We start from the raw sequence: 19263 nt of genomic DNA on the forward strand, positions 1-19263 counted from the left end.
ACTGATATATTAATTCATTGAACACACACACATATTGGAGCCCTATGTGCCTTCATCGCTCAGGGAATGTGAGGGTGAATATGAACTACCACCTAATCTTGAAGAGCTCAGGTCCCAGCCATTGTCTTGTCATGCTGGTGTCTTATCAGCTCTAACGACTCTTACTCAGGATGCTATCATTTTGTCATGCAAGCTTATCTCTACTTCACAGGAGTCATGAGGCTCAGGGAAGCTCCTTTCTAAGGCGCTGGTGAGCACGTGGTAGACTCTGCAGTTAGGCTGACACAGTAGAGTTACTCTTTGTAACATATTTAACAGAAAAGATCAGGAAAATCAAAATACTATTATGTATGTTTATCTAAATACATACAGGAGTATACACACACATGCACACATCTATTTACTTGTATACACACAAATAAGTGTTCGCATGTAGTTTTGAAAAACAGTGAATGGAATGTGATAATCTAGTGTTTTCTGGGCAGTTTTCTATAAATTGGGGAACCCTGGCTCTGGGAAGTGTCACCAGACTAGGGTCCACTTCCCATAAACAACTAGCTGTGGAGAACAATCTAGAAGTTGGGAGCTCACCTTGCTGCCACAGGGTGAACTGGCTCCAGTCTCCCTTCTCCCTCAGGTTCTCATCTTCAGGCAGGAAGAGGCCTTTCGTTTTATCCATCACGGCAACACCTTCATCACGGATCAACTTCCAGTTTCTTTCTAAGGACTAGAGGGAAGAGTCTGGTTTTACTGGGCTGGGAATATGCCAGATAGAACATCTTATAATGACTGCCAGCTCTTCGTCTGTCTGAGTTGTCAAATAACGAAACTTGGCTCTCATCTAGACTGCTGATTTCAACATCCTCTGAGACTTCTTGTCAAGGATGTAAACCCAGGCAGAAACCAACCAAATGTTTTTCAGCACTAAATGCTTTTGCAGCATAAATACTTCAGTAATTCCTAGGAAGCTCAGAGAATGCCCCCCCCCAATTTGTTTTTGATTTGCCTAAAGGTGTTTTGTTTTTTGTTTTAACGACCACAAATTAACAAGGGTACCAATTTTTGTTGCGCACACTACATGATTAGTGCACCACAATAAGCGCCACGTGACGCTCTGGCTTCCAGACTGAAAGACAAACCATGGACTTAATTTCACCTTTCAACACAGGTCCTCACGCTGATGCCACTCAACATGGTAAATATCAATTAAATTTCAAAGACATCAGAAAAATGTCCACTGGAGCATTTGGCAGATTGTAAAATGAACAACGAAAAAGACAGGAAATGCCCAGAGAACCAGTGAGGTGCCAGGAAGATGGCACAGGCGGAGGACTCTGTGGAAGACAGCCTGAGATTTGTAGGGAAACTGTAGTTCCAACTTCCGCCAAACTGAGGGGATAGTTCTGAGATTGTGTGAAAACAGGCTTATTAAAATATTCTAAGGCGAGAGATAGATTTTAAGATTGGGTATTGATTTTTATTCTTATTTTCCCCTCATGTCTTTGAGTCTATTGGTTCATTTCTTTTTGAAATTTCAGCTTTATTGAGATATAGTTGACAGAAAATTGCAAAATGTCTAAAGTGTATATTGTGGTGATTTGACACACATACACATCGTGAAAGGAATTCCCCCCACGTGGTTAATACATCCACCACTTCACATATTTACAAACTGTTTTGAGCAAATTTCAATGATTCAATACAGTGTTATCCAGTACAGTCGCCATGGTTTACATTAGATTTTCAGAATTCATTCATCCTATAGCTAAAGGTTTGTACCTCTAACACCCTCTCCCTGTCCCCCCAAACCCCGTCCCCGGCAACCACTCTTGTACTCTGTCTCTATGAGCTTGACTTTTTTTTAATATTCCACACATAGGTGATACCATTCAGTGTCTGTTTTTCTCTGGCTTACTTCACTTCGCGTAACGGCCTCTAGGCCCACTCATCTGTTATTACGAACGGCAGTATCTTCTCCTTTCTAATAAATATGTCACATCCTCTTAACTCATTCATCCATTGGTGAGCCCTCAGGTTGTGCCTGTATCTCGGCTGTTGTGAATGATGGTGCAGTGAACACGGGGTGCAGATAGCTCTTTGATGTTCTATTTTCACCTCCTCTGGGCATGTGCCCGAAAGTGGGAGGGCTGGGGCATGCAGCAGCTCTGTTTTGAATATTTTTGAGAAGCCTCCATACTCTTTACCGTGGTGGTTGCACCAAACTTACTGATTAAGTAGAACTGTTCTACTTCTATTTCCGTGAAACCCACCCGCTGAGCTGTGTCCGATCTACAGCAGCTGCTGTCATCACCTTGCTTTATGCCAGTCTCCTGTCCCTAAACAATGACAGCGTTCCTTCATCCCAAATAGGCAATTTGTAAACAGCAAGTCAAAGGTTTAATTTCAGTAAAAAGGTACTCAAAAGCCCTCGCTTTGGCAGGTCCTCGGAGTGGGAGAATATGGTGGTTTTCTCAGGAGTGGCAGGATCCTGGCATCCCTGAAAGGGAAAAAATGTGCCCCCAATAGTCTAGTCTTCTATAAAACACAGAACCCAGCAGCAGTGAACTTGCAGCGAGTGTAACTTGTTCAAGATGCAAGGGAAATCTGTTAGGTTCTTGTTAAACTGTCACGCAGATGAGCGGAGAATTACCTTCCTAACACATATAATTACTTTCCAAATGAGGTTACTGGCACCTCGCAGGCAGGCTCTTCCTCCTCTCCCTCTCGGTATTTGAGAAGCCTCTTTCACTGCTTTTGAAAGTGAATTTTAGAGGCATCTTTGCAAGGAGCTGATCTTTTGTTACTAAAATAGGGCACAAAGCCCTCAAGGAAAGGTTAAAGTAATTGCATTACTAAATAAAAATGTAAAATTTTTACTTAAGAGCAAGCAGCTTTTACATGTGAAAGGTCATTCCTGTCCCCTGTCCCCTCCTCTCTGCGCCTCCCAGGGAAGGGTGGCTGAAGTGCCTTCCCATGAGCAGTGATGACTTTTAAAAAGCGTTTTCTATCCGCTGTTACACACAGCCCGCAGGAGCCAATGGCAGATTCAAAGGAGCAAACTGCTGCAGAAGGGTCTCCCTAGTCCCCAACTTGAAACACCTTTGCTATAAGGTCACAAACCTGTGTAATACTAACCAAGCACTGCACACATGTCTAGATTATTTTCATTATAAGGTAGTCACTCATCCTGTTCTCTTTTAGGTCCAATACTCTGTCATAGACTTTCGTGACTGGAAGGATCCATACTGTTCATCTAGTGGAAACTTCTTCACTTCAGGGACGATGGGATAACCCTTGGAATGCGCGATGAGCCTAACACCTCAGTCTCCTGGCCAGAAACTGCTGTGCAGCCTCTAGCGCCTCCCACCGATTGTTTCTAAGGCACCCACGGGCGGGGAGAGGGTGAGGCTGTGGTGGGTCCTGGGGCCCCTGCTCCCCTCAGGGCCACGAGAGTGATTGGTGGCTCCCACGGCTCTGGCGCAGTGATTCGCTGGCACAGGATAAGCTCGGGTCCTGGCGCAGGTGGTCCTGGGAGAACACAGCGCTCTCCGGGCGCTGCACATGCCGCAGGGAGCTCACCCTCACGACAGCTGGGGGCAGCTGAGCTAACCAAAAAAGCACACCGATCAAACTGGATGAAATAATGAACAGCACAGAGATAACGACAATCATGATCTCCTACATGGTCTCCTAACAATGCAGACATTTTTTTCTAACGAAGTACTGACAGCGCTTGGACAGCAATTTTCTACTGGTGCGCCACGAGGACGTTTAAAAGAAGCAACGCCTGACTGTTCAGTCGGGGGCACTGACCTCTATCCTCCTAGATTGTCAAATAAAAAAATGACAATAGCCAACACAACAATAGCTGTCCGGCGTGAATGCATCAAAACTACACCTATTTTTTGTCAGATGGGCAAAAATGTATTTTTTCATGTGCTGCAGAATTTAGTAATTAGTTTATGTGTGCCACGAGGTGAAAAAGGTCGAAAACCACCGCACTAGGGAATAATTTTCAACCCTGAAAAGACAGGCAGGTTTCTTTCATGGGCATTAGGGAGAAATCTGAGCTGGGACCTGGAAATGGTACGTTTAACACAAAGCAAGAAACCACATTGTATAAAATTCACATAGTTATAGGGGATTAATTACATGCAGGGTGTGTGTATATGAGAGAGAGAGAATAAGAGGTTATGAATTTTCTCTATTGTAATATTATTCACTTTTCTGAGGTGGCAAATATTTCCATTATTTAGGAAATTCCAACAGGAACTTGAAGGCTCACAGAGTCGGCAATGGCTATATTTTTAGGGTCTCATATGAAAAATTACTTCCTTGACTCTAAATTCATCCGTTTCATGAAACTGCAAAGAGAAACCGATAGGTTTGGCATTTGAGTTGGTGGCCCAGAACACAATGCTCCTAAATCACATTTCTTTTTTCTCGTGGCTACACAGACTTTAGAAAACAGAGCTTCGATTGTTTTTACAGGGCCACATGGCTTCATAAAGCCACCATCAGCACTGGCCCGTCGAGTTAAACCTCAGCTGGATCTGGCACTCCGGTCCTCCGCAGATGGATTTCCCAGTCTCAAGCCTCATTAGTCCCATACTACGCTCCAGCTCTTTCATCCAAACCGTCCCTCCAGTTCAGGGATCCCTCCTCACTTTGCCAATATTCTGCTCATCCCACTTGAATGGCGTGTGTTTCTCTTCACCATTACATTAGATTGAAGGTGACTTTTAAAGCTTTCTCCTAAAACTAATTTCTTGTTGAAAGTCTTCAGAGAAGCAAACTGAAGCCAAACTAATTCTTATTTAACTATTTTCATCAGATTAAAAAATACACTTTTTTTTCCTAGTAGGTCTTCTGGTTCTCACCAGAAGTCCTTCCCCCTTACAAAAAAAAAATCTATTTTTAAGAAGTCCAATATGACTACAGGTCTTATAATGGAAGCAGCAGTCTCTTACTCAGCTCTGAGTAAGAGAGTAAGAGTAAGAGTAAGAGAGTAAGAGAGTAAGTAAGTTTCCCAACCCTGAGTTCAACCCCAGCTATTCCCTTTAGCAAGTTAGCAACTTGTCTTCTTTTCCCTGGTCTCCAGCGTGCGATACAAAGTCACACATCGCTCCTACACCTGGGTAAATCCGCACTCAGGTTTTACAATATCATGACAATGAGGTATCATTCCTACTTGAGTTGTAACATTGCACTTCATTTCACATGCAGCACTTCTTCAAACTTAAATCCTGCCCCCTTTTCTTTGGCCCAGTTTTCTAATGCCCTTGCCATTGTTTCATCCTTTCAGCACAGAAGGGGTGCTAGAAAATCTCGATACTGTTTTCCCCTGTGCCAAAAACATCACGTAAGCTATTCCGTTGCTTTCTCTCCTTTTCTGCAGAGAGCCCTCCAGCAGCCATCTGCTGGCTTCATCTGAACAGTTTGCTGCCTGGGCTTGCTGNTGGAAGCAGCAGTCTCTTACTCAGCTCTTCCCCAACCCTGAGTTCAACCCCAGCTATTCCCTTTAGCAAGTTAGCAACTTGTCTTCTTTTTCCTGGTCTCCAGCGTGCGATACAAAGTCACACATCGCTCCTACATCTGGGTAAATCCGCACTCAGGTTTTACAATATCATGACAATGAGGTATCATTCCTACTTGAGTTGTAACATTGCACTTCATTTCACATGCAGCACTTCTTCAAACTTAAATCCTGCCCCCTTTTCTTTGGCCCAGTTTTCTAACGCCCTTGCCATTGTTTCATCCTTTCAGCACAGAAGGGGTGCTAGAAAATCTCGATACTGTTTTCCCCTGTGCCAAAAACATCACGTAAGCTATTCCGTTGCTTTCTCTCCTTTTCTGCAGAGAGCCCTCCAGCAGCCATCTGCTGGCTTCATCTGAACAGTTTGCTGCCTGGGCTTGCTGGCCAGCTGTCCTTGGCCTCTGCTGGGGGTCGGGCTCCCTAGCTATTGAATTCTAGTTGTTCCTGAGAAAGGATGCACCACAGATAAGATTGAATTTCAGAAAATTTCTGAAGCTATTCACACACTTGATTGAAGGCCTGGCCATGTACAGAATTCTAGGTAGTAAATAATTGCTTTTTAGAATTTTGAGAGCACTGCTCCTTTGAATTATAACTTTAGGGTTGCTGTTTGGAAATCTGATACGTCTGTCACCCTCCCCCGACTCCCAGCCCTGTTTTGGTCTCTCTAGAGGTTTTAGCAAAGTCGGTATAGTGTAGTGGTTAGGGCTGTAGTAAAATCTGGAGCCAGACAGCCTGGATTTAACATCTGACTCTGTATCTTATTAGCTGTTCCTTAACCACTCACTCCCTTAGATACCTCACTTATAAACAGGGTAAGATGCTGCTACTTCCCGGAAGAGTCTCTGAGACTAAATGCGCTAAAAGTAAGGGTGCTGTATATATAAGTATAGCTATGGTGATAATGATGAATACTTTCAGATATTTTTATTTCTGGTTTCCTGAAGTTTTATGGCTTGGTGTAAATATTGGAAACTCAGCAGTCCCTTCAATATGAAAATTCATATTTTTCAATTCTAGACCATCTAATATTTCTATAATAATTTCCTGTCCATCCCTCCTCCCACCCCATGTTCTTTCTAGAACTTTTTTTCTTTGTATGTTGGACATGTTAAACTGAACCTATAATTTTCCTAAATTTTCTATTTTCCATCTTTGTGTTTTCATTTTTCCTTCTGAGAAAGTTTCTTGACTTAGCTTCCAATACTGCTGTTCAATCTATTCAGTTTTTATTTCTGAAAATCACTTTTTTAATTTCTGAGAGGACTGCCTGGATCTTTTTTTTTTTTGGTATAATGTCCTATTCTTTTTTTCATGGATACACTTTCTTCTCTTATTGCTCTGGGCATCTTAGAGATATTATTTGCATTTTGCTCCCCTTACTTTCTGTTGCTCCCCAAACTACAGCCTTATTTTTGTTTTCTTCTTCACTTTTTCTCATGTTGAAGGGTCTGTCCAACACTTGATAACCCTTGGTTGTTATTCTATAAAACTGAGACCGGACTGGATGCTCTGTGTGAAAGGAAGGGCAGGGCCCAAGACTGACAGGCCTCACTGTTGGCTGAGTCCTCAGGCTGGTACTTTCACTGAGCATCCTAAACCCTCAGTACAGCCACACCCTAAACCCTCAGTACAGCCACACCCTAAACTGTCAGGGCAGTAAGTCAATTAACATTGCCTGTGGTTCTTGGAAATTGCCACTTTAAAGGAAATGATGTATCAGGAAACCAACTTGACCCTAGGCTAATTGACAAGAGTTAAGTTCCTAAAACATATTTGTACTCACAGAAACATCAGCATACTTCTTAATAAAGACCCCAAACACTTCTAATATTAAACACTGAAGTACACATGACCCATACATACATTTAAGATAGATGAACAAAAACAAGTAAGATATGGTTTCCCATCCCACTGATTCCAAGCCAGGGTTGCAGTGGCTGCAGCTTGTCCTGGCAGCCACGGGCGCAAAGTGGGACCCGCCCTGGACAGGAGGCTCCTCCACCGCAGGGTCACTCACATGCTCGCTCTCTCACATGGGGACCATGGAGCTGAGCCCACTCATCTCGCACACACACCTTTGGGATGTGGGAGGAGACCGGAAGACCAGGAGAAAAGTCACACACGTGTGGGGAGAACGTGCAAACCCCACACAGACAGCAGCTCCAGTTTGGAACCAAATTTTCCTCATCAACATTACAGCTGAATGAAACCACGTTATTGGAGGACCTGCTGCATCGCTAGGCGCGTTCTTTGAGGCCACATTCTTTCTTCAGTTGCTGTAGAAACAGGTGCCTCACACTCCTGCCCTTTAGAAGCCCCTCTGCAGTTACTCTGGTTTTGGCTCTCTTGGATCTGATGAGTCAGATACTCCTTTTTCCTTTTTCAAAAATGACATTGCTCACTTGTTATTGCCTGTATCCTGTTTTATTTTGTTTATAGGTTTATGCCATTTCTATTCTTTTTATTGTCATTTAAGTGAAGTTTCATGTGGAAGATATTAAATAAACATATTCAGTTCTGCTTAATCCTTGACTCATATTTTCTGTACATCCCTAACAGGTGATTCTTTTTGAGCATTTACCTTCTTTTCTTTTAGACCAGAAGGTCCTTATACTATATAATCCAACCTTCTAGTACAGTTTAGGAAGAAACAATACCTTACTAGCTTGCAAACCCTTACTAGCCCTTCAAATATGTCTCCAAATTTTCAGATGATGTGGACAGTAGAGAGGAAATGTATTCTCAGCATCTTACTTATTCCACATTTTAAATCCAACTCTGCTAATCAACCCGTATACGAATGTATCAACCTTCTGGCCTATCCACTTTGCTTGCACCACTTGGTGGATACACACCCGATTCCATGATGTGCCCAGATGAGGACAAAATCAATAACGCTGCTTGAAGCGTGACACACAATCACGTTAATTTTGTCCTGATCAGACAGAATTCATGTAACTGAGTTTTAAATATATCCTCCTGTGTGGGCAAATGGGACCTTTCAGAGAAACACTTTTGCTGAGGCAGGTAGTAAAAGCCCTGCAGACTGCAAAGTAAGGGGAGTTGCTGAGGTCATTCACTAGCGAATGACACGCGTTTGCTGGGGCTGCCAGGACACAATTCCGCAGACGGGGTGGCTCCAGCCACAGACACGTATAGTCTCACAGTTCTGGAGGATGGAAGTCCAAGATCAAGGTGTCGGTGGGTTTGCTTTCCTTTGACCCTCTCTCCTTGACTTGCAGATGGCCATCTTCTCCGTCCTCACTCACACTTTCCTGTGTGCTCACACACCCTTCTATGTGTCCACACTTCCTCTTGTTATAAGGACACTCACTAGTCAGGCTGCATTAGGGCCCACTGGAACAGCCTCATTTTTAACTTAAATATCTCTTCCAAGGCCCTTTCTCCAAATAGTTACCTTCTGAGGAACTGGGGGGACAAGGGCTTCGACATATGAATTTGGGGGGGGGACACTCTCAGCCTCTAACACGTATGCAGATTCAGTTCAGAACTTGCTCCAGCAAAGAAAGCAAACAGCAGATGGAAGGGGATCAGAAATAAATTCACATCAACACAGGAATAAGTAAGAAGAATTTTATAGGCACAAAATAAAATATAGTCAAGGAAAAAGGCAGAAAGAGCTATGCTTTTAAACATGTGGACAAAAAACATGTATATTAGTCTTAGAAATCAGATCAACATACACAAAATTAGGTTAAGATATTAAGAAAACACAGATATTGGCATTTCAAAAGCCCCAGAGATGGGTATGTACCTTGAAAAGTTCTGGCTCTAAATTAAGAAAATGCATGAGGTCAAAGACTATTCTAGGTAAAGCTTATGCATTAAATTGGAGTGAGAAGGAACTGATAACAATGGCACCTTAGTACGACTATACCACATTTTACTTAATCGTCTAAAAATATGCTTGTTATAGTTCATTATTTTAGGAATTATATCTGATTTTTTAGAGATAAAATCAGCTTACTTAAATCTTAGCCAAAACATGCCTATAGTTAAACTATGATGATAAGACAGGGTAGCATTATGTCCTGCCTTAGAAAGGATACCTGGGGTTGGGGGGGTGTCCCCCGAGTGCTGAGCTAAGGTTAGGAGATCAGAGCAAACACAATAGTGAGTCTAATGCCCTCACAGCAAACTCTTTTTTGTAATAATCTTAATAACATCTCTTAGGAGGTTAGTAGCATTAAAGGAGCAATCTCTTGCTGGTCCTAATGTATTTTAATCAGAAATCCTGCTTTTCAGGTTGGTAAAGAAAAACCTCTGACATTTCTTTTTTTTTTTTTAAAGAAATTTCTTTTCTTTTTTTTTTTAAGATTTTATTTATTTATCTTCAGAGGGAAGGAGAGGAGAGAAATGTCAATGTATGGTTGCTTCTTGTGAGTCCCCTGCTGGGAAATGGCCTGCAACCTAGGCATGTGCCCTGACTGGGAATCGAACTATGATTGTGTGGTTCGCAGGCCCGCACTCAATCCACTGAGTTATACCAGCCAGGGCTGACATTTCTTATTATGGAAATAAAGAGCAACCAAATAGAAAAGCAAAGGCTACTTATTCAGAGCTTGCCAGAGCAAGGGAGTCAGCTACCATCACCTGTGTTTTGGAGACAAGAAGAAAAGCTTTATAGAGAAATGCTTCCGAAGTGCCCATGTCTGGAGGCGGAGGGGAGGGCAGCTGTAAGTGGGCTTACCAGAAGGGGCATCTTACATGATAAGCAGACTGGGCTTTCTCTGGTTGGTCCTTTGTTGGAAGCAGGAACAAAAATTGGGGAAGCTGTTAGTTACTAATCAAGTCTGGGCCAATTTGGGGACACATAAGTTACTGTTTAGATTCCCAGATTGTCACCAGAGAGCAATGTGGCTTCCTGCAAATCTGACTCACAGCCAGCTGGCTTCTGGGGTATTTACTGGAGATGAGGAGTTGGTTTCCCGAGCTGTTCAGTGCAGATTGTGGGTCAAGTTTCTATTTTTATGTGTGGTTTGGCCATTGTCCACTTGTTATTTAGTTACTCATTATCCTTTCTGAAGGAAAAAGATAACAAGGCACCTAACATTGGGGCAAGACAAGAGTTCTGGAGAACAGGGTTTCTTTTTCCAGGAGAAAGGAGAAAACATAGTCCAAGTTTCAGGAGAAACATCCAGCCTGAGCTTCTAGGACTCAGAGAGCAAAGGAGCCGCAGTCCTCAGACCACAGCGCAGACTTGAAGACACCAGCCAACATTCTCAGTCAAAGGAAGGTAAAAGGAGAGACCAAGGGTCCCTACATGGCTCTGCCTACTGCAAGCGAATAGTGTGCTTGCTGAGCTATACCCTGAGGTAGCTACAGAGCCATGTGCAAGGCCCCCAAAGTCCCTAACCTCAAGGGGCTAAAATTCTGTCAGGGAAACACTGTGTATACATGAAATAAATCACTGATAAACAAATAAGCAAATTATCTGTAATGTATATGTGCATGTGAATAGTTAAGGCATCAATCTGTGTGTATGCGTATAATAAGCCATAGATCCTGACCTACCCAAACAAACATTTGGAACTGCAAACACAGGACCAACCTACAGGTCCAGCTTGAAATTATTCTAAAATATCAAACACTGTACTGTGAGTTCCCAAAGACAGCCATGGATAAAGCCAATTTTTAGGCACTTTTTTTTTTCACATTCACAAATACTAAAAACTCATTAACTTCACACTGAGAGAAAAAAACACCTTTTAGTTTGAAATACTTCGAAGAACAAAATGTTTTATCCTTTTGCTACTTCAGTAACTGGTGTCATGGGTAGCCCGGTCCTATAGCCTAACAGAGTATCGAGTCTTATTAAGGGCTCATGTTTAAACACGCAGGAACACCCGTGATGGTGGGTTTCTGTTATATTTTTTGTTTTGCTTTTGAGCCTTACCAAAAGCTTGAAGGAGAGCAAAATGGTGGTAATTATTTTATACTTAGAGATAAAGAAAATGAGGCTTTCATGGGTGAAATGACTTGCCCAAGGGATCAGAGCAGAAAATAAAAGTAATCTGTTCCTAATTACAGGCCACTTTTAAAAGCTTTCACCTTTAAATCACAGAACCATCAGATTCCCTGAGTTCTCAGACACCCCCCCGCCCCCCCCCCCATCATTTTGGTCATTTTCAGTGACAGTATCATTGGAATCCAAACCATTTAGAGTTTGATTTACAAAAATTGGATTAAACTATTATGCTAATCTTAAAGAACTGCTTCCAGCACTTTCTTATACTTACCACTTTTTTCTATAAAATTGCTAATCCTTATTTTATAGCTTAGTTTTTTTCTTCTTTTTCAATCCATTTCATTTCAAAAGCAGTTCAGGGAAAATATTTAAATATTTAATCACACAGAAATGTTGAATTATTAACGTTATCAATGTTATCTTCTTTTTTATTTTTGGTCCAGTGTCGTTATTCATACATAATGGGTTTCTTTTTTTTAAAATATATTTTATTGATTTTGCTATTATAGTTGTCCCAATATTTCCCCCTTCACTCCTTTCTGCCTGGCACCCCCATTTCCTCCAGCAATCCCCTCTCTTAGTTTATGTTGATGGGTCATGTGTACAAGTTCTTTGGCTACTCCACTTCTTACACTGTTCTGAACACCCCCCATATTGTACCTACCAATTATGCTTCTTAATCCCAGTACCCTTTCTTCCACCCTCCTCCTTCCCCCTCCCCACTGATAACCCTCCAGATGATTTCCATGTCTACGATTCTGTTCCCATTCTGCTTGTTTGTTGTTTTTTAGATTCAGTTGTTGATAGTTATGCATTTGTTGCCATTTTAATGTTCATAGTTTTGATCTTTTTCCTACATAGTTCCCTTTAACATTTCATATAACCATGGCTTAGTGATGATGAACTCCTTTAATTTTACCTTGTCTGGGAAGCACATTAGCTGCCCTTCCATTCTAAATGATAGCTTTGCGGGATGGAGTAATCTATGTTGTAAATCCTTGCTTTTCATCACTTTGAATACTTCTTGCCAGTCCTTTTTAGCCTGCAAAATATCTTTTGAGAAATCAGCTGCCAGCCTTATGGGAACTTCTTTGTAGGTAACTGTCTGCTTTTCTCTTGCTGCTTTTAAGATTCTTTATTTTAACCTTTGGCATTTTAATTATTATGTGTCTTGGTGTGGTCCTCTTTGGGTCTAACTTGTTTGGGGCTCTGTACTTCTTGGACTTGAATGTTTATTTTCTTCACTAAATTAGGAAAGTTTTCTTTCATTATTTTTCAAATAAGTTTTCAATTTCTTGCTCTTTCTCTTCTTCTTCGGGCACCCGTATGATTCTGATATTGATGTGTGTGAAGATGTCCCAGAGACCCCTTATTCTATTCTTGTCTTTTTGAGTTCTTTTTTTCTTCTTGCTGTTCTGATTGAACGTTTTTTTTTCCCTTCCTTATGTTTCAAATTATTGATTTGAATCTTGGCTTCATCCCCTCCACTGCTGGTTCCCTGTAGATTTTTCTTTATTTCACTTAATGCAATCTTCATTTCTGCCTGGGTCTTTCTTATGTTTCTCTAGTACCCAGTGATTTCTTTGAGCATCCTGATAACCAGTGTTTTGAACTCTGCATCTGAGAGTTTCCTTATCGCTACTTCATTTAGTTATTTCTCTGGAGTTTTGTTCTACTCTTTCATTGTGGCCGTATGTCTTTGTCTCCTTAATTTGGCAGCCTCCTTGTGTTTGTCTCTACATATTCTGTAGAGCTGCTTTGACTCCCTGTCTTAGTAGCGTGGCCTACTGTAGAAAAGTCACCCATCTGGATGAATAATGGCTTCTTTAAATCCTTGGCTGTCAGACTTCCATACAGTTTGATTTTCTGAAAAATCTGGGCAATGTTTGTTCTGTAGTTTAGTTGTAATTTTTGTTGTAGTTGTGCATGGAAGCAAAGTGTGTTTACCTCCATCTTAGCCAGAAGTCTCTTGATCTGTATAGAACCCACAGAGCCTAAGTGATGTGTTCTTTCCCCGAGGTCTGTGAGCCCTCGAGCTATGTTCTAACTGAAAAATTTTCACTAATTTCTAATGAAATTTACCACTTTCCTGCCTGCAGCCAGCCAGGTGGTCCCAGTGGCAGCCCTTGGCATGCGCTGTGCCACAGCAAAACTGCCACAATGGATTTCTTACTTAATCAAAGCCAATCTGAAGGAAAATGACAGTTGGCATAGGATTCTAATCAATCACTCTCAAGTACTGTGTCGCACTATTGGCAAAATATTTCTGGGCACTCCCCCATCTGTAATAAAACTAAAATATGAAGAAAGGAAACTTATCTGTGACATGACTTGTTTATATCAAAGCAGCCACTCTGAAACACTCAGAGGATGTAAGAGTTTTTCTTTTACTCAGTGATGAATAGAAAAAAGAGTCAGGTAGCAGGAAAAACAAATGCAAAAGGGATGGTTTAAACAATGGTTTTCCGTTGCTTTTGGCTGTTGCATTTTCAATGTTTCCACAGCACTTTCTCTGCATGCATGTTTACTTCTAATTTCACCTTGGAATATGCTGGGTCAACAAATAATCTCTGGTCACTTTCAGTCTGTTCCATGTCTCCATGCCTGTGGTTCTATTTTGCTTGTTAGTTTATTTTGTTAGAGGGGAGGGCAGAGGGCAATAATGGTGGAAAGAAGAGGAAGGGACTAGACAAAGAACACTTATGAATGATCCATGGACATGGACAACAGCGTGGGAATTGACTGTGGGAGTGAGCGGGGTGGGTAGGATGGGTGGAGAAAGGCAAAGGGGGAAAAATGGGACAACTGCAATAGAATAACAATAAAAATGATTTAAAAAATAATCTCAAAAAAGGAAAAGCAAATTATTAAGGTATGGTGGTCCTTCTCTCTCTAGAAGAGATTTCTTTTCTCTTTTCTATTTCTCTCTTAGCAAAGACTTTAATCCATTTTTGTCTCAATTTCTACATTGAATATACCCAAGGCACTTAGGGCTTTGATATTTGTGATTTGGGCAACAACCTACTCAGTTTTAATGAGAACATGTCTAAAAGAGAAACCCAACTTGAATATTTTTCTCTAATTTTTTTTCTGTTGAGTTGCATAGCCTTTTAATACCCCCCAGTGCACAGAGTCGCCAAATTGCAAACTACACGAGGGGGAACAATGACAATTCAACAAAGGGGAAAAACACAGATGATGAATTTTACTGAACATTATCTCACGCCTTCAAGAAAATTGCACTCTACATCTCCCTGGAACACACAATGAGGATAATTTAAATGAAAATGTACTACCCATGGTAGTTAATTGTTACATAAAAGGCAGAGCCTGGGTAATAATCCTAAAAGGATTTTGGCCAAACACTGCAGCTACCAGATTCAGAATTCCACTTTAAGATGTTAATGCCTGACTGATGATCCATGATTCACAATATTCAAATCTGTCATTTGAAAATGGAGGAAAATCTTCAAGTGCAAGTGCCTGTCAAATAAATGGTCATGGGCCCTGGGTGTCTAACACGGCAGGCTCTCTCTTGTCATAGTCCTTACTGACAAGTGGTTGATCACTTTAAAATGACTTTTTAAAAAAAGTCATAAGCAGATACAATATTAACATTTCTGCAAGTAAAGGTAGTTAGCAAAGTAAAGCTCACTTTATAATCACAAAGCACTGAGTTCTAAACACTCGGTGTCCCACACTGTCGGATTCCATGCTGCTGAGAACACTGTGATTAACTTCCAAGCCTTGCTTTTCTTTTTAAATAAAGCAGAGCTTACGACAGGCAGGGCTGACAAACAAGTCAGGGAAATGGAATTCTGAGAAAGAAGAACATGGGATGCAAGGGCAGATGTTAGTTAGTTAGTGACTTTGGGGGTGGGCATAGTGGGATACTCGTGAGGGGGTGGACTTTGAGGGCATGGAGACCTCAGTTCAAATTCGAGTCCTGTCATATTAAATATGGGACCTTGGGCCAATTTATTAATTTTGCTAATCCTCAGTTTACTAATTACTAAGTGAGCACAGTAATGCCTATCTTGCAGACCTGCAAAGATTAGTATTACACACAAAGTTCTCAGTGCATGGACTGCAAACAGGAGGTATGTAATGTATAACTGTTTTGTTATTGAATACTATATAATACTTCAAAACTGGGTTTCCAAAATACATTTGAGAAACTAGACAATATTTTGCTATTAAAACGAGGTAATGATAAATTAGAACTACAAATCATTTTAACAACAGCTAGTATTTATTGGGCACTTACCACTTATTAAATAAACAACCATTGAGCAAGTACTATTTCCATAGGCAACTCATGGACAATGAAATTGAAATGCAAAGACGTGTTGCCCAGTGCGACACAACCAGGAAGGTGTGGACGGAAACCTGAAACCCAGCCATGTGACTGTGGAGCCTGAGCATTACTATATCACCTTACTGGTGATTAGAATTTCATCAACCTCCAGAAACCCCTTTTATTTTTGACATGCTTGCACTATAGCTACAGCTATATAGCTATACCTCTATATATCACAGTTTTCCATTTTTTAACAGACTTACTGAGATATACTTTACATGCCACACAATGTACTCAAATAACTTTTATACTTCATTGGCTTTTAGTACATCCACAGAATTGTGCAACTATCAACACCATTTAATTTGAGAAAGTTTTCATCAGAACAAAAAGTAACTCCTTACACAGTAGGGATGACCCCTCCTTACCCCATCTGCTCAGTCCCTATCAATCATCAATCTGCTTCTGTCTCAACTGAACTTGCCTCATCTGGACAGTTCATACACACAGCATTATGTAACAGGTGGACTTTGAGTATGGCTTCTTTTACTGAGCATGCTGTCAAGGCTTGCCCATGTTGTACCATGTCTCAGCACTTCATTTCTTAAATTGCCATTGTGTTCAGATATACCACAGTGTTTGTTCATTCACTCATTCATCATTTAGATAGGCATCTGGTTCTTCCCATTTTTTTGCTTTTATGAATGCTTCTCCTATGAACATTCCTGTACATGTTTTTGTATGAACATAAGTTTTCATTTCTCTTGAATGTATACCTAGAAGTAGAGCTGGTGGGCCACATGGTAACTGTATGTTTAGCTGCCGAACTATTTCCCAAAGTGGCTGCATCACTTTGCATTCCCACCAGCAATGGCTAGGTTTCCAACTGCTCCACGTACTTGGCAACACTCACTAATGTTCCCCTGTTTGATTAGAGCCATCCTAGTGGGTGTTAAGCGGCCTCGCTCTGTGGTTCTGACTTGCATTTCCCTAATGATGAATGATGTTGAGCATCTTTTTATGTGCTTCTTGGCCCTTCATATATCTTCTTTGAACAAGTGACTACTCCAATCCTTCTCCCGTTTTCAAATTGGGTTATTTGTCTCTACGTAATTGAGTTATCCGAGTTCTTTTTATATTCTAGATACGAGTCTTCTGTCAGATGTACAACTTGCAAATATTACCTCTCATTCTGTGGGTTTTATTTTTACGTTATTGATCAGGTCCTTTGAAGCACAAGAGTTAAAGTTTGGATGAAATTCAATTTATTTATCCTGTCTTTTGTCACTTGGACTTTCAGTGTCATATTAAAAAAAAAAACAGAAACAAAAACAAAAAACTACCTAACCCCATGTTAAGATGAGTTACTTTTCTGTTTTCTTGTAAGCGTTTTATAGTTTATATCTTCCATTCAGGTCTACTTCCCTCCTGAGTTCTTCTTTTATTTTTATAGTACGAGGTAACTTCATTATTGTTCATGTGGATACCCAGCTGTCCCAGCACCATCTGTGAAAAGACAATTCTTCCCCCATTGCATCGTCTTTGCACCTTTGTCAAAAGTTAATTAATCATAAATGTAGGGGCTTATTTCTGGACTTCCTGTTATTTTCCACTGATCTATATGTCTATTTTTATAGCAGTATCACATTACCTTGATTACTGTTGCTTTGCAATAAGTTTTGAAATTGGAAAGTGTGAGTCCTCCAACTGGGTTCTTTTTCAAAAAACTGTTTGGACTATTTGGGGTCCCTTGTGTTATCATAGAAATTTTAGGATCAGTTTGCCAAATTTTGCTAAAAAAAAACAAAAAGTAAATAACAAAAAACCTGCCACATAGAATTTTGATCAAGATTGTGTTGAAATTTTAGGTCAGTTTGGAGAGTATTGCTATCTTAACAATATTAAGTTTTCTGATTCATAAACATGGGATGTGTGATGTTTTAAAGTTTCCTCCAACAAGACTTTCTCAAATTTAATCTTCAGTATATGTTATAGGTCAAATTGTGCCCTCACCCAATTTATGTGCTGAAGGCCTCACCCCCAGAACCAGATAGTGTGACCTTATTTGGAGATAGGTTGTTTACAGAAGTAACTAAGTTACAGTTAGGACATTGGAGTGGATACTAATTCAATGTGACCAGTGTCCTTATAAGAAAGGAAAATTTGGAGACAGACACACATACACACAGGGAAAATGCCATGTGAAAACGATGGCGAAAATCTGTAAGGCACAAACTCCAATAACTGCCAGGAAACCACCAGGAGCCAGGAGAAAGGGCTGGGCAGATTCCCTAGGGCTCTCAGAGGAACTGCACAGCCAGCACCTTGATCTTGGACTTCCAGCCTCCAGAGCTACGTAATGATAAATTTTTATTATTTAAGCTACTTAGTACGTGTGGTATTTCGTTATGGCAGTCCCACCAAAATAACACAGTATCTTATTATTTTTTGATGTTATTGCAAATGAAATTGTTTTCTTAATTTCATCATGGGAGTGTTTGCTTGCTAATGTAAAAAAAGCAATTGATTTTAATACACTTATTTTGTATCCTGCAGCCTTGACAAACCATTATTAGTTCTAATAGATTTTTTGATGAATTCCTTAGGATTTTCTGTAAACAAAATAATGTCATCTGCAAATATAAATAATTTTACTTCTTCCTTTTAATCTTTTATCATTAAGTATGATGGTATCTATAGGTTTTTGTAGATGCTGTTTTTAAATTGCTAGTGTTGTATATTTTTAATCATAAGAGTGTTGAATTTTGTTAAATGCCTTTTCAGTCTAATGAAATGATCATGCATATTTAATTTTTTATTCTAATAATATGGTTTATTATATTGATTGATTTATATTTGCATTCCCCAAAACGTTCTACTTGGTCCTGGTTAGAATCCATTTTATATGTTGCTGGATTCAGTATGCTAGCATTTTGTGGAAGGTTTTTGTGTCTATATTCATAAGCGCTACTGGTCTACAGTTTTCTTCTTCTCTTATATCTTTGTCAGGTTTTGGTATCAAGATGACACCAGCTCATAACATGAGTCAGCAAATTTTCCCTCCTCTTTTATTTTTTTGGAAGTTTGTGAAGAACTGACATTAATTGTTATTTAAATATTTGATATAATTTACCAATGAAAAAAGATCCGAGCCTAGATTTATCTTTGTGAGAAGCTTTCAAACTAACATTTAATCTCTTTATTTGTTATAAGTATAGTTAGATTTTCTATTCCTTTATGAGTCAGTTGCGGTAGCTTGTGGCTTTCTTTTTTTTTAAGATCTTATTTCTTTATCTTTACAGGAGAAGGGAAGGGGGGAAGGAGAGAAAGACCAATGTATGGTTGCCTCTGCTGCATCCCCTGCTGGGGACTGGCCTGCAACTCAGGCGTGTGTCCTGACTGGGAATCGAACCCCCATTCTTTGGTTCACAGGCC

General features: G+C 40.4%; 1 protein-coding gene across 1 annotated transcript in view; it reads right to left on the minus strand.

Annotated features, from left to right (window-relative positions):
- Positions 1 to 19263, minus strand: part of ASPH (aspartate beta-hydroxylase) — a 179017-nt gene that overhangs the window by 18961 nt on the left and 140793 nt on the right. Inside the window, exon 21 of the mRNA XM_037058615.1 lies at positions 592 to 727. Coding sequence (XP_036914510.1) covers positions 592 to 727 — 136 coding nt within the window. The remainder of the gene's footprint in view (positions 1 to 591; positions 728 to 19263) is intronic.

This window comes from Sturnira hondurensis, unplaced genomic scaffold (genome assembly GCF_014824575.4).
Source record: "Sturnira hondurensis isolate 20B ecotype Veracruz unplaced genomic scaffold, ASM1482457v3 Scaffold0010128, whole genome shotgun sequence".
NCBI lineage: Eukaryota > Metazoa > Chordata > Mammalia > Chiroptera > Phyllostomidae > Sturnira > Sturnira hondurensis.